This window comes from Chelon labrosus, assembly GCF_963514085.1.
Source record: "Chelon labrosus genome assembly, chromosome: 2".
NCBI classification, from domain to species: Eukaryota; Metazoa; Chordata; class Actinopteri; order Mugiliformes; family Mugilidae; genus Chelon; species Chelon labrosus.
This window is the reverse complement of record NC_140338.1, coordinates 21,201,914-21,223,740: the sequence shown is the minus strand read 5'-3', so window position 1 is coordinate 21,223,740 and position 21,827 is coordinate 21,201,914. Positions and strand designations below refer to the sequence as shown.

The window sequence follows — 21,827 nt, the reverse complement described above, 5'->3', positions numbered from 1 at the left end:
AGTAGGTACCTTGTCTGTGTCAACACAGCAGGCAGCGCATCTCCTGTTTCATCGCAGAGGACCAGTTAACATCACAGGCGCAAAGGTAGGTCACGGAATGTTTTCCACATCATAACAAACAATACACGCTGTCAGCGTGTTGCAAAAGGGGGCTGGTGATTTCAGAGATGTGCTTAATAGCTGCGTTGTAAATGTATTATACTAAGATACAGACTACCACAAATGAGTGATGTGCGTCTTGAATGTCGTGGTAATTTGATCAAAGTGAGCGGTGCCAGAAAGTGCAGAGGGGTGTGGAGGGCTGTCTAGGCCCGTATGGCGCAGTTTCAGCGGAGAAACGTATCCCAGTTGACGCTCCTGCGGGAACCTTCCCTGTCGCTCATCACCATCCTGCAGCATCAGTAGAATAAACGGAGCTGTGCAGCTGTCTGGAAGGTGCATGGTCAGACACGTTTCCAAAACAGCTATGTAGTGTCTTGATGCGTGTGTGATCATTGCGGCATTGGCTCATATATTTTTCCAGTGCTTCTAATTGATTGGGAGATAACCTAAAAGAGAATTTTTTTGCATTCATTTTGTATTGTGTCGAAAACAGGCATCTCATGTTGCAGATGTGTGTTTAGGCTGCTGTTTTGTAATTGCTGGAAATGCAAAGAGTCACAGAGTTTAAACCTTTTCCCCCTTCTTAACTACTCTTAATATGGACAGAGTGAAAGCTGTATAAGATTGATTATGTTTCTTTATCATTTCACCCCGAGCCCAAAAAACGTGTGTGATGCAGTCCGGTGAAGTTCAATCAGCAAATCGTGTGCGCATGTGCTTTACCTGCAACCACGTCCATTATCTAGCTAATAAAAGAAGCTAGCCTTTTAAGAAACAAAAGATAAGCTCATAGTAGAAGCTGGGCTACAGTTGTACTGTTAATTTAACTCCGCATTCAGCAGTATTAATCATTTTATGTATTTACATATATTTTTAAAAAATGTTAATGAAGGTCTTCTGTATAAGAAGGAAATAAGCTAACTTTAGCAGTGCTCATAAAAAATTTCCCGCCACTAACTTAAATCCGCTTCACTTTTAATTGTAATAAAATTATAATTAGAGGATTTACATCGATTCTGAAAGCCCATTGTTTCCAATACTGGTGTAAATATTGCCGGGAAAATGGTACAAATATAGCTATGTTACGCTAGCTAGCTGGTTAAAACTTAACCGCTGTACAGAAACTAGCTTAATGTGATATTAACCACCTAATTAGGTACATTTTGTCAGCACTGGGTTGTATCATCTCAGCATGAACCAGAAGTGTCCAAGTTCTTCATGGCGCAGATTCAACAAGGTGCTGGAAACATACAGAGTTTGTCCATATTGATATGTTAGCGTCAGCAGTTTGTCGACTGCACATCCATGCAAGTCTCAAGCACCACCACATCCCCAAAATGTACTCATTGTCATGTTCAAGAAAACTATTTGAGATGATTTTAGCTTTGTGACATGATGCATTATTCTGCTGGACTAAGAAGATGGTCTTTATGTTGACATTTCTAGGAAGAATACTCAGGTAGGCTGTGGCCTAAATGACTAAGGGCACCAAAGTGTGCCAAGAAAATTTGCCCCAAACCACAACACCACCATGGTTTCATATTGTGTATACCAAATTCTGACCCTACCATCCAAATGTTGCATCACACTAACCCTAATCTTCTTTTGTCCCCCAATTTTGTGAGCCCTGGTGAACTGTAGCCTCAGTTTCCTATATGACACTCAGGTGAGGTATATCGGAAAAAAAGCTTAGGTAAATTATGCTTGATATATGGTAATGCTCCAAGGAAAAACCAGGCTACGTCACAACTTTCCATTGAAGGTTTTTTGTTTATTTTGTTACACAAAGAGTTGGCAGCTCATTCTCAGAACTCAAGTTCAAAATCCATGCGTGGGCCATTTTCCATGTTTAGAATTTGGTGCGTAACAATTAAAAATGGACCTGGGTGCGCAGCTGGAGTGCAGGCTGTAGCTTGGACAACCCTGAGCTAGAACCAGTTTGGCCATTCTTTTCTGACCGCTGACATCAACGATACTCTTCTGTATTTCAGACCTTTCTCTGTAAACCCTAGAGATGGTTGCATGAAAATCCTATTAGATCAGAAGTTTCTTAAATACTCGTCTGGCACCGACAGTTGCACCAGGTTTAAACTTCAGCAGTTGTCTTGACCAGTCTTAATGCGCATTGGTCTGCTGCTGTGCGATCGGCTGATTTTATATTCGCGTTAATAAGCAGTGGAACAGGTCTAACTAATGAGGTGGCCAGTGAGTGTATAATTTACGTTCAGTATGCAATCCTGCAATGCTGTGAAACTTGTAGATTACTTCTGTATAATTGCCAGTTATAAACTTGTATAACCACACTTAGATGCACGTTGTTGGTTCTTGTTTGTTGGGCACTTTTGTTATCTTCCAGAGCGTGCTGCCATGGGGAAGGAGAAGCTGCACATAAACATTGTGGTAATAGGACATGTCGACTCTGGCAAGTCCACCACCACTGGACACCTCATCTACAAATGTGGGGGCATTGACAAAAGAACAATTGAGAAGTTTGAGAAGGAAGCTGCAGAGGTAGGACTCGCTTTCTGCTCACTTGGATATAAAAGAGGATATTTTTCATGATTGCTGTGTAACTATTTTAACTGTGTGTTTGGTCTTACTAATATAATTTTTATTTCTGTCTTATCCTGGGGTAGTCTTGTGTCATTTTACTCTAATCTTAAGAGATTAGGCCAGACAAGAAAAGAAAACATGTTAGGTTGGTGCTATTCCTAAATTATTTGGAAACAGGGATGGATATAAATTTTACTGTAACCCGCAGTTATTTTCCACTGTGTACTGCACTGCACTTTGTTATTTTGCCTTTTATTGTCTTGGTTAGCGTGACAGCATAAAATAGATCAGTGTATCTATAGCGTCAACCTGACGTGGAGCACACACAAAAAGTTGCACATACATCATGGAAAGTATGAGTTATATATACAGGTGCATCGCAGAAAAGAATATCATCAAGAAGTGAATTTATGTCCGTAAATAAATTCAAATAAAACTGAAACTCGTATAGATTCATTACACACATAGGAGTGGCTTGACACAAGAAATACGACAGTTGTATCCCATGTCCTGGATACATCTGTGTGTGGTGGCTCTTCAAGCACCCACTCCAGCCGCAGTCCACTCCATGTGAATCTCCTGCAGACTGCTTTGCTGCAGTTATCCCTGCTGCTTGTGCACCTTTTTCTACTATCCTTTTTCCTTCCACTGAACTTTCAATTGAAATGCTTGGATGCAGCACTCTGTGAACAGCAAGCATCCTTAGCAATGAAGCGTCAAGTCAGCAGTCTCATCCACGGTTGTGTAGCCTACTGGGCCAGACTGAGACAATTTAAAGGCTCAGGAAACCTTTGCTTGTGTTTTAAGTTAATTAGCTAATTGAAGTGTGACACCATGTGTCTACAATATTGAACTGTTTCGCAATATTCAAATTTTCTGAGATAAGGTTTAAGTTTAAGTAAGCCATAATCATATAAATTAAAAGAAATAAACTTGAACTTAGACCTTTTATATATTTTTTTTTTATTTACTGTACATTAAGTAAAAAATGTCAAGAGTGTAAATAAAATGTGACTGCTTACAAAGCTTTCATACAGTATATGATATTCCTTCCCATGGCTGTGGAGTAAATGTAATGCGAGTTAGATTACCATAAGTACTAGTGATGAGAATTGATTAGAGTTGAACAATATTAATGCCATTGTCAGTTCTGCTTATCCATCCAATCCTTTATCAATTTAGTTTGACTTGAACATGTTGAACATGAACAATACCTTGGATGATAAGCTAAGATAATCCTTTAATTTAACTCACAGAATGTGATAAATAAATAACACTGAAAAGGTTTCTCAGTACAACCACAGGAATACTAGCTGCATTTGGATCTCATTATGGGATAACAATTGAAAGTGGTTTGAAGTTGGAACTGTTTTTTGATTCTCACCTGTAATAACTACAGCGCTGAGCAGTAATTAGTTAGTTATTTTCATTTTATTAGCCTTCATTAAACTCAACCCTCCTTTATTAAGTTAAGCTAAGTTTTTTTTCCCTATTCATGTTCCCTAGATGGGAAAGGGTTCCTTCAAATACGCCTGGGTTCTGGACAAACTGAAGGCTGAGCGTGAACGTGGGATCACCATTGATATCTCTCTCTGGAAGTTTGAGACCAGCAAGTACTATGTTACCATCATCGATGCTCCGGGACACAGGGACTTCATCAAGAACATGATCACTGGGACATCTCAGGTAGAGTAAGGATGGGTAGAAATGTGAAAATTAGAAAAATAGCTGACACAGAGAGAATGAAATGAGGAAGAAAGACTCTTTCATGTCTCTTTGCCTTCAGGCTGACTGTGCTGTGCTGATCGTTGCTGCGGGTGTTGGTGAGTTTGAAGCTGGCATTTCAAAGAATGGGCAGACTCGTGAACACGCCCTCCTTGCTTACACCCTGGGAGTGAAGCAGCTCATTGTGGGCGTCAATAAGATGGACTCCACTGAGCCTAACTACAGCCAGAAGCGCTATGAGGAGATTGTGAAGGAAGTCAGCACTTACATCAAGAAGATTGGTTACAACCCTGATACTGTGGCCTTTGTGCCCATTTCTGGATGGAACGGAGACAACATGTTGGAACCCAGCCCTAATGTGAGTCTGCTGAGATCCAGAGTATAATGAATGGGACAGTATATACAGATACAGTAGATAGGAAAGAAGCATAGACCTCACATGTGTTGAAAGTCCAGTCCGTCATCTATCTGGGACAACATCGGTTTCATTATGATTTCGTCTTCCTCTGCTTTTTGGCACAAAGTCTAATTAAAAATCGTATCTCTGCATATGCATAACCTTGAATAGCCAGCACCCATGTATCATCTTTGCATCCTACGCTGCATAGATACAAATCGGAGCTTCTCTTCGTCCACAGATGACTTGGTTCAAGGGATGGAAGATTAACCGTAAAGATGGAAATGCCTCAGGCACCACACTGCTGGAGGCTCTGGATGCCATCCAACCTCCCACACGTCCCACTGACAAGCCCCTCCGCCTACCTCTGCAGGATGTTTATAAGATTGGAGGTGAGGCCATTGCTGGTGTGGGTGGCTGTCATGATTATAGTTGTATAATTTGTAATTTCTAGAGCAAACCTGTGAAATGTACCTGCCCCAGTTAAGTGTTGGTGGTACCAGCTAGAGTGTATTTTTGGAATGAGGACATCTTGTGACAAAAACAGCAGAACTGAATTCCTGTTAGCTCAAATTGTCATGCATGCTTTTGAAAGTGTCATTTCAATTCTTGCACCTGTTTTACGCAGTTACTACAATACCTGGAACAGAGTTTCCTCTCTTCCAGGTATTGGTACCGTGCCAGTGGGCCGAGTGGAGACAGGAATCCTAAAACCTGGCATGGTGGTGACCTTTGCCCCTGTCAACGTGACCACTGAAGTCAAGTCAGTGGAAATGCACCATGAGGCCCTGACTGAGGCGCTACCAGGCGATAATGTGGGCTTCAATGTAAAGAATGTGTCCGTCAAAGATATTCGCCGTGGCAACGTTGCTGGAGACAGCAGGAACGACCCACCACAGGAGGCAGCTGGCTTCACCTCTCAGGTCTGCTTACAGGAGGAGATAGATGTAAAAGTATATGATGTACATGTGCATGTGACCGTGCCTGTCTCTGCTGGTGTAGGTGATTATCCTGAACCACCCTGGTCAGATTAGTGCTGGCTACGCCCCAGTGCTGGACTGCCACACTGCGCACATCGCATGCAAGTTTGCAGAGCTCAAGGAAAAGATCGACCGTCGCTCTGGTAAGAAGCTTGAGGACAACCCCAAGTTCTTGAAATCTGGAGATGCTGCCATCGTGGATATGGTGCCTGGCAAGCCCATGTGTGTCGAGAGCTTCTCTGAGTACCCACCACTGGGTAAGTTTTATGTACAGTGTTTAGTAAAATTTTATGCGTTTTTTGTCAAGGTGATTGTGATTCGAACATTAACCTTCATGTCAACCTCACTGATATAATGAAATCATTAGGGGCGATAACAAATATTTCCTCCATCATTCCTCCACAGGGCGGTTTGCTGTCCGTGACATGCGCCAAACAGTGGCAGTGGGAGTGATAAAAGGTGTGGAAAAGAAAGCCCCCACTAGTGGTAAGGTCACCAAGTCCGCACAGAAGGCACAGAAGGCCAAATGAACGTTGTGCTGGGCTGCTGCCCTAAATGTTCACCATGGCCGAAGACACGTGATCCCTCTGCCCCTTCTGCACACCATAGTCAGTGTCTGGTCTATTATCACAATGCATCGCAAAAGCAGACGAAGGAAAAAAAATAACCAGAGCACCATTAGTGATTAACGTGTTAAAACACAATTATATGTAGGTTTTGTTGTTTATTGTGGCAAGACACGCAGCAACTTTACGTTAGTTAGCTGTCTGTGTGCTGTTGTGCTTAGAAGTAAACTGCTCAATGATCTATCCAACAAATGCAGTAATACAATAGAGATGTTCTTTTACCAGTCTTGTTGAAGTAATGCTTTGTATTCTAGCTTTAAAAACAGATATGCTTACTAGCCAGAGGTAGATTGGCTTCTTGCATGTTTAATGTTTGCACCTTAGAGAAACCAGCTCTGTCTTAAATCTCCCTTGTTAGCACTTTGCTTGACTTAAGCTCCCTTGCAGTAGCTGATGAAATGTTAGTTACTGTAAAGTTCATGCACCTTAATATATGAGTATACCCTCATAACAGTAAAGATGTTTAAACAGAATGTTTTTGTACCTGGTATCATTGTCAAGAAAACTTAAGTGAAGTGTGACAAGCAAAAACCAAGATATCTGTAGAATTTCCTTTATTGATGAATGAGAATAAAAGTTCGCTTGCATTTCCATTACATTACAGGCTTCATAAATCTGAGATTACTAGTGTGTAAATATGTGCACATAATTTAAATAAATTAAAATAAACCAGACAGAATGTTAACATGACAAAGGCCCATTTTATGCCCAGTAGCAAAATGATCTCTGAATTAAAAAAAAAAAAAACAATGCCTCAAGTAAGAACATTTACAAAAGAGAAAATGAAGACACAGTGCAACCATTTTCTGTTTGGAGGAACCTAATGCACTTCTCAGGAAACGGAATAGACAAGGAAAGAATATGTACCACAAAAGCAAGGCACCAGTTTACTTTATGTACTGCACATTTTGTAGATGTCATATTGGAATTAGGGTCTTTCAAGTTATTTGACTTGATGACCTAGCATTCATTCTCAGTAATATATAGGTTTGGATATGGCTTCATGCAAAATATACTTAAATATCTGAAGGAATGTAAAGTCTATTTCTTAAAAAGCAAACTGACCCCCGACTTCCTTCCTGGTTTTTGATATGGGTCTGCAGTACTACTACTTTAGGGAAATTCTTCAGCACTGAGGCTTGATGGATAAGATCGATATGCATCTCGTAGTGCTGCAGTAATTTTCCTACAACTCAGAAGGAACCTCACCTGATGCTCTCGATTCTGCACCCGGAGATTGATGGTTGATGATGAATCATCATGATGTGACTGCTCAGCAGTTCAAGCAACAGATGTTCTGCTTTTACTAATAAGCAATACATTCTGCAGCAACTCCACTTCAAGGAAGCAAAAATAATCCCACATTGCACTGTATGAAAAAAACCCAACACTGGCTATGATTTAAATAAGATCTCAAAGTCCTACTTTGATGTAAAAACACGGTGGCAAAAAGCCAGATGCAGTACAAAGTTAGATTTATGAACATTTCTTTCAGTGTATTTGTTTCTGAACCAAAACAAAGTGCTTTGCTAGGTTACAACGTTTCTAACAAAATATTTAAATATTAAAATTAAAACCAGGAAATAACATTCAAGATGTGTTTCAATCCACGGCTGTCTACAGCAGGAAAACCAACTGATTGCTAGAGTGTACCCCAATATCCTCTTTAGGATAACTGGACAGGTGACATCCCAGCTGGCTGTGTTCGTAACTTGGCATTCTTATCTGTACATGTGCATGTAGTGTGCACGTAATTTGGTGATTAAATTCTAAACTGTACGGACAGGTTGGCCTTGTTTTATGTGGCTGAAATATCTTCTGCAGCTGACTCTGTCCACAGGAGTTCATTGCTTGGTTTCTGTGCCGTTACACTTGTCTGCTTCTCCAAACTGACCACCACCGACTGAAGGTAATACATAAACTATGGAGGATGTATCTTACACAACCCCACGTCAAAAGAAACCCAACTATCCCCTTAAACTGCATAACCACACAATGGTGGACGTGGTGATGGTGTTGAAACAAGTTGAGGAAATCTACTAACCGATTAATTGTACTAAAGACATAAACTGATGATCTGGTTTCGGATATTATGGAAAAAGACTTGGAAACGATGAGGTAAGATTCATTTCAGTGTGGAAGCCTTCCATGTGATGGTAGACATCTTGTGGGGATAAGTGCTAAGCCCCATTTTTCTATACTTACAACAGATGTGAGAGTTACTCTTAAAGGTGTTTTCAAAGTGTTAGGTCCCCATGCCCTTCACGTGTAAACTGTACCTTGCAAATATCTGTACCTTTGACTGAAAACATGCTGTTCATCATGCAGTATGTCAAGGTCACATATCAACCAACCGTTCAACAGAGCAGATTTTAGGACATCTGTGTTCTAACGTTTCTGGCCTGCCTTCCTTTTTTTTTTTCTCAAATTTGCCATTTTTACTTTCAAACTAAAGAATAACTCATGCAATGATATGCCATATGTGATCATCCTGTATGAAAATACTGTGATTCTTATCAAATGGATCAACATGAAAATAAATCAAAGAGGACCCCTTGTTATATTCCCACCCGCCCACTTCCCTCCAAAAAGGATAAAAATTGTCTCTCTGTGAGGTGAGATTTGTATGTCTGCCGGACATGTAGCTGGGTCTATTTTAGCCGTACATGTGGCATGTTTAGGAATTCGGTGCTGGCAGTAGAGGGAGAAGATGCAAGCCCACTGGCCGGGCTATGGTTAGAGCCCTGGGAGCCTGCCCCTGCTCTTCCTCCTGTCCTCAGGAGTTCCAAGGAGAATGTGTTGGTTTCAGAAGTTCCCTGTGACAGGAAGTCAAATCCCTGTGCCCCTATGTCCCTGTCGCTAATAAAGAGGTCTTCCTCCCCCCATCCACCTCCACTATCACTCTTGCCTTGACCACCCATACCTCCTCTTCCTCCAGGGTCTTGGCTACAGCGGTGGAAACCAGTGGGGGAGTCACTGCTTGTACTTGGGCTTGGCGATGACAAGCTGTGGATGTTGTGGGGATCCCGGACAGTCCCTGGGGCTGCCTGCATGAGGTCCTGCACTGACATGGACTTGCCCATGCCACGGTCAGTCTGGATGGGCCCAGAGCAGTAGCCCAGGGCAGGTGTCACAAGGGGTTCCAGCTCCAGGCTCATATGTCTCCTCCAAGAGCCCTCCTCCTTAGCATTACATCTACCATTGCTGTTGGTGCAGCCTTGGGGCTGCTGCTCCAACCTGCCTAGCCCCAGACGAAGGCCAGCATCCTCTCTGACACTGCTGCCCTCCATCTGCATCCCTAGACCTCCACAAAAGTCCTCCATGTCAGGGGATGCGTCTATGGAGGTGCCTTGCACCAAATTGCCTGGGCCACTGTTTCGATTAAGAGGTGGCGGCGGTGGAAGTCTCGCCAGAAGCGGAAACCCTCCATCTCTGCCCCCAGAACTGTTGATGCTGTTTGGGGTGAGGATGGGTGGAGAGTTCCCCATAGCATCATCAGTGCCACTTTCTGGTGTGGTGGCCTGAGCTGGGTTAGGACGATGGTGATGATGGTGATGAGGCAGTGGCGACGGGCTGAAAGAGGAGGATGCAAGGCCAGAGGGAGGCGTGGAAGAGGAGGCATTGAGGTTGAGGTCATTTTGGGGCGCCAGAATGAGGTGGAGGCCTCCCTGTGAGAGGTGGGAGTTGGTGGAGGACCGTGTAACAAAGCCACCAGAGGGAGGCGCTCCGCTGCTGCTGACCTGAGTGGAGCAGGACAGGTCTTTGCTGAAGACAGAGGAGTGGTAGTCAGAGGTCTGTTCCAGCTCGAAAAGGGGCAGAGAGGATAGAGTGAGGGCCGAAGACGAGCCTTTGCGCAAAACCTGACGATAAATGTCTAGCAGGGAGTCCAGCTTTGACTCGATGGACTGGACCTAAGGGATGAGAAAAGGAAGACGAGAGTGAGGAGGGAAGATGTCAAATTTCTGAAATTCCACAGCTAAACCTGCAGCTGGAATAGCTGACTGAATATACTGATGCCTCCAGGCACCACACTCCAATAGAGGATCAGCAACAGTATTATCTATCCCGGTGTATTATATAATTTTACCACATGGGTGCGCCAAAGGTGAGAAAATGGACAAAAATGGACCAATTTAAAAGTGATGGTCCTCAATAGCAGTCTGACTATTGAGGCACTAGGGCCTTCTCCTTGCGGTTTTTAGCATGCTGACATACCACTTATACCACATTCTGGTGGCCTGCGATGTACTTGACTGGCTTATTTGTCTCTGTTTTAGTCATTTTTTAGTCATTTAACATATCTGAATAAAACCCAAGACACCGACCTGGCGCTCCACCTTACAGACGCGACCCAACATGCTCATGTCCTCCAATATGTCTCCTTCAGACAGCAGCTTCTCTCGGATCTTCTTATCCAGAGGGACCTGGCCCTTCCCCAGGATTTGGTCCACCCTGGAACACATACACACAACACACACAAGAAAATCAAAAACACAACAAGACATAGTTTACGGGAAGAGAAAGAGTGGCAGTAGAAAAATCCACGAGAAGGCCCACAGAAAGGAAGAAAGGCTGAAACTGTAACAGAATACCAGATGACCATAAGCACGCTTTCTTTTCAAATACAACAAGCACACAAGAGGTTGCTCTTCCTCACTGGATATGACAAATACTTGACGCTGGATGAAAAAACATTACCAGCCACTTAAGGATGGCATGTGACTGATCTGTATCTTAAGGTGTTTGATTGTTTCCTCTTCAAATTAGGTCTTGAATTCATTGTGGTTTATAGCACATCACACGTATTCTTATTCCATACATGTCATCCAGTGAGGTTCAGTAGAATCACGTTAATAAAGTTTTTTAGGAGGTTAAATTCAACAGAAAGCAGCAGTAAGCCAGAACACTGTCATGCAGTTAATGTCAAACAGTTTGTAGATTTAAAACCTGAACAGGATCCTCCAAACAATGACACGGTCACAAAGATCAATACAACACTCAGAAAGGTGTTTGAACCAAGCTGTTGCTGTGATTTGCTAACACTAGACTAGTGACGAGTCAGTCTGTCATCTGTTTATAGCTCAAATGCTGATCAATGTAACTTAAGACCAATCCATTTCCGTTTTATTGAATATTAGGAGTTGCTGTGATAAAAAGCTGGTGATTCATTGAAACCACTGCAAAACAAGAGGGTGCAAAAATTCAGGTTTGTTTCAAGGACCAAAGAGGAAGATTACAGTTGTACACTAGATTCCCACGCTAAGTCCCACGCTTCATGTCAACTGTAAAGAGGCAGAAAGGCAACATGAGGGGAGACGAGGATATCCCAAACGAAGTTCAAAAATAAAGTTCTGAGTAGGTTATTTTTGCTCCTCCCATTTCAGAGTCTGATCAGCACCACCTACTGTACATGAGAAACACCATAGACTGGATGCAGCATGTTCAGACACCAAGGGTCAGGGTAACAACAGTAAAGGCAGGTGAGACTTTGGTTTATATGTACAGTGTGTGTTCTGTGGTAGACATCACAGCATCAGCTTGAGGATTCATCTAAGAATTGGTCAGAACAAATTCCCAAAACCAGAGCATATATACTGTTAGTGTTTGGTTAGTGGATGACTTCATACTGAGGACAGAAGTGTGTTAGAAAAGAGCAGAGTGTGATTCCTGGCTCAGTCAATTCAACAACTCTGGCTTCATCTTATTGCCTTGGGGCCTCATCTATGGATAGAAAGCTTTCTAGACAGTAGTATTTATCACCTGTACGGTGATAAATGTCCAAATATCAACATGGAAACCTGACACACAAAGTAAATGAGCTCTCTGTTCGGCGCTCTGTTTCCAAAATCTTCTAGCAGGGAACATGTACAGAGGTCAAGAGGCCTTTGCTTGTATTTTCTTGAGTTGCAGTCTGCTCTCACTGCCATTATATTATACAACAATTATGCTGATCTGGCCACAAGGTCAGTCAGTATACATAGATGAGGTAAGGAATGCTTCAAAGTTTACGCACAAAGACAAGTTAATACTAATGATTTCCATTTGTGGAAACTTTCTCCATGAACAGTTCAGGCTCACAAATCGTTGAAAAATGTGGCCCGAGATTTTTAAGCGACAAGCTCCTCCTGAATTGACTGAATCAGAATTGATCGGAACCCATGAGACATGTGATGGATGGGGTGATGGATGGGGAGATGGGTGGGTAGGTGGGTGAGTGCGGGCGTCCTGACCCCTGGGTGGAGGTTTTTCTGCCCTGGCTGTAAAAGACAGGCAGTGAAGGGGAGGAAAAGATCCTAGCTCGGCTGCTCAGGGGCTGCGGGCCGACTATCATGTCCAGTCTATGAGAGAAGCAAACACACACAGGTACAGGTGTACATGCAAAACCACAAAATGGCAAACACACATAGTATGCATATAATGGTTGCTGCCATCAAGGAGTGTCATTGGTATGTCGTAGGTGTGCCTGGTCTGGTCTAGGTGGGTGCTACATGTCTAAGTAACATCCACATGAATGCCAGGTCCAAAGGTTTCCCAGCAGAACACTGGATTGTCACAAGATGGTCATTTACTTCACCTGTCAGTGGTTTTAATGTTTTGGCTGATCAGTGTATACTTCAAGATACAGATGAGTCAGTTACACCGTGGTTCATTAGCTCCACTTAAACAGCGGATGAATGAAAGGGTGTCAGCTGTGTCTGGAATGTCGTTCTTACCGGGTCTGCAGGCTCTTGATACGACACAGCATGTCCAGGTGACCAGCAGAGTACTGTTCAATCACATCCTTCACATCATATGGACGCAGGGTCTCCTTAAACTTCTTCTTGGCAACATGAAACTTCATTATCCTGCACAAACAGCAGAAAAAGATGTCTTTGAACGTTCTCAGTCATGGAGGTCATGAAACAAAGGAAACTGGATTTGCAGAGTTTGTTGAAGACGTTTCATCCAAGTAGCTTCTTCACTTCTAAAAGACTGGTGAGGAGTTGGGGTTTAAACAGGAACATCTGTGGGTGGTGCACATCTGAAACTCACATGACTATGGTCTGTTATTGACCAGATACTTACCTGTAATTGGAGGAATTTGTTTTGATCCTGTTCACCTTGCCCAAGGAACGGTACTCCAATGACCCATTAATGTCCAGAGACTCCAGCCTCAAGTTGTGAACAAGGTGAAACCTCTTGGGGACAGATGTTCAGACTGTGTTGTAAATTGATGGTAGATTATATCAATCCACCTCCCATGTTCAGAGAAGAGTTTTCAAAGAAATGTCTTGTCCTTTAGACAAAGGTCTTTGAGGAAAACAACATCCATGCTAGCAAGAGAGGACAGATTGTTTGAAAGAGGAGTTAAGCCGTCAATGTCAAATTGAAAACTCCTCTCTGAACAAGGCAGATGGACTAAGGTATAATCTGTAATTTTACACTTTGAGACTGGAGTCTCTGGACAAATTCTTGCAAATACAGGTGAATAGCTGGACGTTCCCACCAGTCCTTCAGAACTTAAGAAGCTACTTGGATGAAACGTTCTCAAGAAACCCCTCAAGTCCACTTGTCCTCGTTTCAGCTGGTTCTGATGTTGTTTTTTTGTGGCTAAACAGCCACACGGGGGAGCTCTGATCCAGTCTGTGAGGATGACCTGCAGTGACTCCACAACCACATTAAAGCCTTCTTTTATTTTTCCAGCATCTAAATGTGCTTTGAATGTGTTGCGTGCATACCGACAGTCTGCTTGTTCCCACTGGTTCAAACAGTCAAAGCACCTGAGCGGTCACATTGTCGGACTGTGTGGAAACATCAGAGAAAGCAGCTCTCTGAATGTGTGCACCTGCGGAGCCTCAAGTCTAAATTCAACGAATTTGGCTGAAAGCTGAGAGGGAAGGGGGGAGCAAGAGACTGAAATAAAGCTTAGTGTACAGCACAGACAACTCAAGGAAAAAAAAAAATAGTGGAGCATCTACACTCCTGTGTAGTATATTATAGCTGGCATGAGGATTGTTCTTTTATATGATATAGCTTTTATGAGGGTTTTTTTTTCTCGATTTCTTTAATATTAAATTAGTGAGCATTGATTCTGAACCATATTTAATTCCTGCAGGCTCAAAACACTAAGGAGTTGTTATGACTACTCTGACAGCTTGTCTTCCTCTTAGAACATAATGGCTAAGACACAAACACGATCCTCTTACATAGCTCTGCAGCGTTGATGCACCCATTGCATCCAACACTGCATCCAATCACACAAACAAAAGTTCTAAAAATAAACCTTCTGGTCACTTTAATCGCCTGAACGTTCAATCAAGGTGAGCAGCTGCACGGCAGGGGGCTGTATTCAGGCTTCGTCGTTGTGCAATGATGGAAGGGGAATAATGCAATAATAATAAAGTCTCGTCGTCTCACCTGACAGCTCGGATGACGGACTTGACTGAGGGCAGCAAGTCCTCCACCGAGATCTCACAGTGACACCCCTTGTCATCAAAACCATCCTCCCCTGCCATGTTGGAGTCCGCTGTTTGAGAGACAGGAGGCAGAAAAGGAGCATTATTCATTTTTTATTTATTTATTTTTTTTCAGTCAGTTCAGACTAGTTTGTCACCGGCGATGGCATTTTACAAGAATGCAAACAACAGATTTCAAGTGAGCTCAATCAGTCCTACTATTCCAAAATATTTTGCATGCAATCATGGATCACTCCCACCAACTCCTAAAAAAGCATCAGATTTCTTCCTGCACAGTTGTAGAACAGAGGGGACTTTACTCTCCAGAACATGGGTTAACCTGAAAACCTTAGCAACAAGAGGCTAATTAATTATAATAATAATATATTTTTATATTTTTAGGGCATCTTTACATAACCTGAACAGTCCTGAAATCATGATTGCATTACCTGGGTTATTCTTTATATGGTTGTAGTAAAATAGTAATTCAGTTCGATCTTTTAAAAGTCTTAATATGATACTGAGATTCAAAACCAGACTGAGAGTAAAAGAGAAGGACCGACTGATTTGATTAAGAGGAAAAACAGGGCTTTGGGTTGCTGTCTGGAAGTAAAGACCCGCAGTAAAGAACAGGCTTCTGGTGTGAATCTAGAAATATCGTCAACAAGGCGGCTCTGTTTATGGGCCTCCTGAGTTATAACACCCTGAAGAGGTGAGCAGAGGGTTACACTGCAGCCCCAGAGCTGAACTGCAGAGTGGAGCTATTTGTTCAGTGTAACCAAATATTGTAAATGGCCTCAGTTCGGCATCGCTTAGTTCACAGCTTGTAGGACATTCGTGTGCTTATGTGTGACTCAGTCCCACAGCGTCGGTTAATGATTCGATCCACTGAACAATTCTCGCTAAAAATAACTTCTTGTTTTAATTCCAACTCAGACACAGCGGAAGGGAAATGATTCCCATCCTCTAGCTGCTCGGTTGACCAACGAGTCAGTGACAGTGAATGATCAGACGGAGCGTGGCTAACAAGCCAACCCGTTTGGTTTTGGCTAAGCTTGGATATCGATTCCCCTCCACCAGCAGGCCTCAGCCAACTGGACGGCTCCAACACCCCATATGGCTTCTGGAGCTCACCACCCCCACCTTCCATCTATCCATCAGTCCACCCACAAACACCAACTGGCCGTTACCCAGGAGGGCTTGCCAAAGCAAGGGAGTGCAACAACCATTAGCATTCCTTCACTCGGTGGCCTGAATTTGTGGCCAACTTAAAGGAATAGTATGACAATCTGAAGCAAACCCCTTTAGTTTCCCTTGAGAACAGAAGTACTTTGCATAAATGAGACATAAAGGTTTAATCATGAGCTTTCCTTTCAGTATGCTAACCTACTAATCTCTCATCTAATTTCCTGTCAATATTGAACTATTACATATGTAGAAAATTAAAATAGAGCTTCCTTGAACTTGTATTGACTAGATACATCATATGGATGGAGAGTATACCATCAGTGGTGGAGCGGGACTGGCTCTTGAGGCGGAGCGAGGGCCTGAAGCGCGTGCGGTCGTTGAAGCTCCAGCTCTTCTGCACCTTGGCGGGGCTGGTTCCCTCCGTACCGGCCTCAGCCACCGGAGAGCGCCGGTCGTTCACCGAAGACGACTGCCTGTTTTTGATGCTCTGGCCTCGGGGGCTTGCCATCCTCACCCGCTCCTTGAAGCTCAACTTCTGGCTGAAATTGTGACGAAGAGCAGTGCAGAGGACAGTTGGAGAAAGGAGGGAATGGTGAGTGAAATGACAGACAGGTAGAGATATGTTAATAGTTTCAGGGAGACACTCCACTTTGGGGCAAACTGTTCCTTTACAGAGTCTTGTCATACAGCAGCCATCATTCAGAACTTTATTTAATATTGTGAAGGGTTGCAGGACAGGATGGAGAAAGGCCAGCATGCGTCGCGGCATCGCTTTACACAAAATGCAGGTTGTGGTTAGGTATGATGCTTCAGATGAGGGTTGTAGTTTGTACCCACACGTGTATGGGATCACTTTAGTTAGCATGTTGCTAAAAGAAACACACTGCTATATCAAAAGGTTTGTGGAGGTTCTCAGTCATGCAGGTCATGGCTTATTGAAAAAGAAGCTGAAACAAGGGCAACTGGACAACTAAACACTTCATCCAAGTAGCTACTTCAGTTGTAATTGTCTGACCAGGGCAGGTGGGCTGAGATATTGAAACTGGAGTCTCTTAATGGAAACTGGATCAAGACAGATTCCCCCAAGTACAGAGGAGCATCTGTTTGCTACAGACCCTCGTCATGTGAGTTCCAGGTGGACAACACCCACAGAAAACCCCCACACAAGCCGGCTTTTAGAACTGAAGAAGCTACTTGGATGACAAGTGCAGCTGCCTTCGTTTCAGCTTGTTTTTCAACGCATGAAAATGTCACACTGTGTGTTGTATCTACTACAGGATGTTTTGCCCTGTAATGTAACGTGTCGTAAAAGTCTGTGGATGAAGATTACCCGCAAAATGTGAACAAACCGAACAAAGATATGTAGGGAAAGTAAGCGGGTGTCTGATTCCTGTTTGTGCCGAACGATAGCATGCAAAGTCAGTGCACGAGCAATCAGGCATGGCTCATCTAAAAGTGGCACCGTGTACCAACCCTGAACACCTGTCACTGCCATCTTGCTTCAGAGGATAGCATCTGTGTCCATATATTTCTCACCGTCAGCAAATCTTGTTAGGGAAACTATGTTCTAGAGGGTTTTTATCAGTCCTAAAACAAATGGTGCCGTAGGTTTTTACAAATGATCCTCAAAAAAGGGTAAATGGTGCATTTGTATTTGCTGCACATCGATGCATACTTGGTGCACAGGTGCATATTTTCAGCAGTGAAGCCGTGTAAGGAAGACTGAAAATATATTCAAGTGTTCATGGTGGTAAATGAATTGTCTCTATCAGGCAGATAGTCCAGAGACAATTCATTTACTACCTCACGGGTAGTTCTCAAAGGATCTGTTGACGGTAAGAAACATGAAGGCATCAGTGGTGACAGCGAAGTTAGTCTAAAATGTGTACGTGTGAAATAGGGAGTCGAGTACAGTTCATAGCTTGGATGCAAAACGAGGAGGTGAGTGAAGGAAAGCACGAAGGTGATGGCGCGTCTTGGAATACAGTTTCTATCTCACTACATCCAGAGAAAGAATTATTTCACAGCATCTGATACAGAGAATGAAAACCTGCAATGATCTGACAGTTTAAAACAAAACCACAACAGGCAGAGGTAGCACATCGCTCAGGCAAATATCAAACAAAGCCATAGAGTCTATTGATGTGAGGGCAACCGATGTCTCCCTGCAGGGTTTGCTGGCTCTGGCCTCTCTGAGGCTGCACAGCCTCCTACAGATACCCATGCACCAAGAATTAGTCAGCATTCCCAAAGAAAAACGTCATGGAGCGAGAGCAGAGATGCTGTGTACCTATTTTTCCGAGTGGTACACCTCCTCAGTAGCTTCTGTTTATTACTATGAATCTGACTAAAAACCAAGGGGAGATAGACATACGGTGATGTGTTACATGATGCACAAACAACAGAGAAAATGGTTACCTCCTTCTTAAAAACCTGCCTCTAAGCCTGGTTCAGAACAGCTGAGTTAAATAGCAGCCACATGAATATACTTGTCCTCTAAAGACAGTATGCGTGAAGTCTGTGAATTATAAAGTAGTATAGCAGAGCTACCGCTAGTGTTTCAGTTTGTCGACCACTGACATTTAGAAGCAGCAGAAGCCGAGGCAATCTGGCTTAGTAGAGGGAAATGAACATCTACAGCAGCATTTGAAAAAGGCTGCAATTTGGTGACTCACACACTTCATGTCGATATCCCTCATTTAACTATGTGAATTCAGCTGGGCCATGGCAACAAGTGCCTGAATAACCAATGAGAGACCAGTAACCTTTTGACGGACACTTGCGGGTTCACTGAGGCTACTAAATGATTTTCTTTTTGTCTCAGCTGCATTTTATCAACGCTTGTTGCCTTATACCTGGGATGGATTACTTTGCACATCGAGCTAGTAACATTTACCCTATTGCATCCCGATCACACAAATTACTCTCCATAAGGTAAATGTTTTAAAAACAATGTAAAGGAACTTTTAAGTAGGAGAGTTGATAAGCTGTGCAATAGTGTGCAGTTGTAGAAAGTGCACCAGCATTTCAAAGCCTGCTTTTATTGTAAACAAGACCAAACAAATCCAACCTATGGTAGTAAAAATGTATAGCATAATGTTTATACTATGTAATTCCTAGAATTTGAACTGTAGTTTGCAATACACGTCAATAATAACATTGAAATTATTGTACTACATGGACTAAATATCACGTTGTTTTTTGCCACCTGTAAAACATCTATAATATAACATCTACCATGAAGAATATATTATTTACTTTAGGCAACTTGTCTGAAATTACAAAATATGAAGAAAATTTATATTTTATATGCAGTAATTACTTGTAAAGAGAAGCCTAGTGCTACCTATGTCCATTATGTCGAATGCGCACAGTTCACTTGAGTAGTGACGTATAGTTTAATTTTAGCATTTTACAAAAAACATATCACATAATTTGTTTAACTGAAAAAACAACACGCCAAATGGCAGCTATGTTTTTTTTGAATGATTTTTTTTTCTGCAAAAATTCCTAAAATATGTTCATTTTTGTTGACCTTGGATCACGACCTGTGCAGTGTGACATGTACATTAAAAAGGACAGCCAACAGGATTTCATGGATATGTGACATCAAGTAAAATACCCTTTTTCACAATGAAACTATAAAAAAAAAGAAGTGCCTTTAAGTAAAATTGAGAAAAAGTAATTATTTCTGTATAGCAACATCATGCAGTAGAGGGATAGATAAATGTAAGGCACCTCGGTTGATTATTAATCCCCCCCCCCCCCCCCCCCCCCCCCCCCGTCCAATGTAGATAGAGTTGGGGGTTCTAAGAGATGCTGCAATATTGTTTGGGATGAATTCGGTTCTTGCCTGTGTGCAGACGAGCCCCTAACATTTTTAACCTGCTCATTTTATTGACTCTTCTCATTGTGTGGCTCATCAGGAGCACAATGAGGTATTAGGTTCATATACAGGATGACACCAGGCATCAGGTTGATGCTGGGGTTTGCAGACAAACATTTACTCAGTGTTTCATAACTGCAAACACAACATATTACATCACTCAGCCCCGGCCCGCCTGGCAAGCTGTGCCCCTCTAAATGAACCTGAATTAAAAAGCAAACACGCGAAGCGCTGATAGATATGGATCATATCGCAACGCGGGCTCTTACAAAATAAATGTGTGTGTAGCGCCGCGCATGGCTTTTGTTCTAGTGCCTTAGCATGTGCGTGTGTTTTTTTGTTTTTTTTTTGAGAGAGAAGTGATAAAAAGAGACACACTGCAAAGCACCAAACAGAAAATACGAATCAGTTGAGTCACAGAGAATGCTTCTGTAAAAGCAGCTGTTAGCGGGGCAACATGTCATCACCCACAGCCATCAGCTCCCTTAGTTAGGGCACGCCTATACAGAGTTACACCCAGATGGTTGGACATTGCTTGACATTTTTACATACTTGCAGTGATGGGGGCATTAATAGCAGTGGCTCAACTCAGACACTGTTGCTGCCAATCTTTCCCAGTGGACCCAAGATGCGTTTACCCATAAGCCATCCTTATAAAAGACCTAACTGTTGAAAAAATGCATTTCTTTTTATTAAAACGACTAGAGCTTAGAAAAGTGGATTTTATTTTTCTGATGTCGTCAGGTCTTTGGGTTTTGAGGAGAAACTCTGAGGAAACACTAAGGAGCATGTGGAGTTTGTTAAGAACTTTCTGGGGTCAAGCAATTTTTATTCAAGTGATGTCATTCTTCGGTGTCAGGTATCCTGCTCTCACATCTATGGTAAAGATAACGTAATATATATCTTTTTATATATATATATAGATTTTTTTTGTTGTTGTTGTTGAAGTGATAGCTCATAGTGAGAAATCCATAGAGAGTTATGTCAACCCCTACTGCAGATCTCCAACCTCTAACAAAGCATTTTAGTATCTTTCAGCTGATGTTTTTGTTTTTAGACACAAACCTTCACTGCTTTAGAGAAACATCTGGTAAACTCATTGTGTGCTATTCCTGTTCAGCACCAAACCAACAAAATTAGGGACTAGCTAGTGAATATAGCGACTAAAAAATGAGTAGCAAAAGGAGCTGGTGGAGACCGAACCACAGCTCAATAAACTCAGTAAACACTGGTTTAATCATGTGCTTTCTAAAACTGAAATTCAGAGTATGTCTGGGACTATGAATAAATTCAAAGCAAACTTTTTTTTTTTTTTTTTTTTTTTAACTTAACGGTTTTGGAGACTAAAAAATGTGAACAATGAAAATCAAACATCAAGAGTCACAAACCTTGTGGTCGACTCTCCCTGGTCCTTCCTGCGGTTTACAGACGAGAGAAAGGAAGAAAAAATATACATATGAGAGAAAACATTTTAATACAATTCAGTGTTTAAAAGACAGAAGTGATCATTTTGCAGGTTTTAGTCCACTTAATACGAATCATGCTGCTGTGTTTTTACCATTGACTTCCCTTCGGTTTCACACGGTATAAATAAATCTCTTCACATGCTCTTATGTAATCTATCACAGTGAACATCCAGTCTGGGTTATTATTTTTATAAATATGGTCAATTTCAAACAGGTATATTTTCCATGAATGCCTCTATGATAATGTTGCAGAGATTCTGGGAAATCTGTGTGGGTGCAGAATAAGCTGTCCTTAATGCATTTGGTCAAATTTTTATTATTATTTATTTATTATTCTAATTTTATTTTACTGTTGTTTTGAAAGCTGCTGTGTCCACACATAAACTGCTTTGTTAGACTCCTCGTTTCCATGGATCCCTGTGAGGACAGAACTGGACTTTGTTTGTCAAATCCCAGATGTGTAACTATT

At 42.2% G+C, this 21,827-nt stretch overlaps 2 protein-coding genes across 2 annotated transcripts in view; one reads left to right on the top strand and one right to left on the bottom strand.

Moving 5' to 3' along the window:
- The first annotated feature begins 2,291 nt into the window (after window positions 1–2,291).
- On the top strand, window positions 2,292–6,815 carry LOC311500907 (elongation factor 1-alpha 1). The gene is made up of 7 exons (XM_084562541.1): window positions 2,292–2,613; window positions 4,162–4,341; window positions 4,442–4,738; window positions 5,019–5,169; window positions 5,444–5,700; window positions 5,780–6,014; window positions 6,163–6,815. Exons 1-7 carry the CDS (start codon window positions 2,470–2,472, stop codon window positions 6,285–6,287), a joined length of 1,389 nt encoding a protein of 462 aa, XP_084418667.1. The 5' UTR covers window positions 2,292–2,469; the 3' UTR covers window positions 6,288–6,815.
- Window positions 6,816–8,946: 2,131 nt separating this feature from the next.
- LOC311500884 (potassium voltage-gated channel subfamily KQT member 5-like) overlaps window positions 8,947–21,827 on the bottom strand; it is a 107,995-nt gene continuing 95,114 nt past the window's right edge. The window contains exons 9-15 of the mRNA XM_084562513.1: window positions 21,281–21,307; window positions 16,322–16,545; window positions 14,781–14,889; window positions 13,097–13,228; window positions 12,614–12,721; window positions 10,709–10,835; window positions 8,947–10,294 (exon numbers count right to left, since the gene is read on the bottom strand). Coding sequence (XP_084418639.1) covers window positions 9,035–10,294; window positions 10,709–10,835; window positions 12,614–12,721; window positions 13,097–13,228; window positions 14,781–14,889; window positions 16,322–16,545; window positions 21,281–21,307 — 1,987 coding nt within the window. The 3' untranslated portion in view covers window positions 8,947–9,034. The remainder of the gene's footprint in view (window positions 10,295–10,708; window positions 10,836–12,613; window positions 12,722–13,096; window positions 13,229–14,780; window positions 14,890–16,321; window positions 16,546–21,280; window positions 21,308–21,827) is intronic.

Bases quoted from the DNA above. Each gene is read 5' to 3' on its own strand.
- LOC311500907 (XM_084562541.1), top strand. From the start codon at position 2,470: ATGGGGAAGGAGAAGCTGCACATAAACATTGTGGTAATAGGACATGTC. The intron at 5,701-5,779 runs GTCTGCTTACAG...CTGCTGGTGTAG, and splicing joins CAGCTGGCTTCACCTCTCAG to GTGATTATCCTGAACCACCC. The intron at 6,015-6,162 runs GTAAGTTTTATG...ATTCCTCCACAG, and splicing joins CTCTGAGTACCCACCACTGG to GGCGGTTTGCTGTCCGTGAC.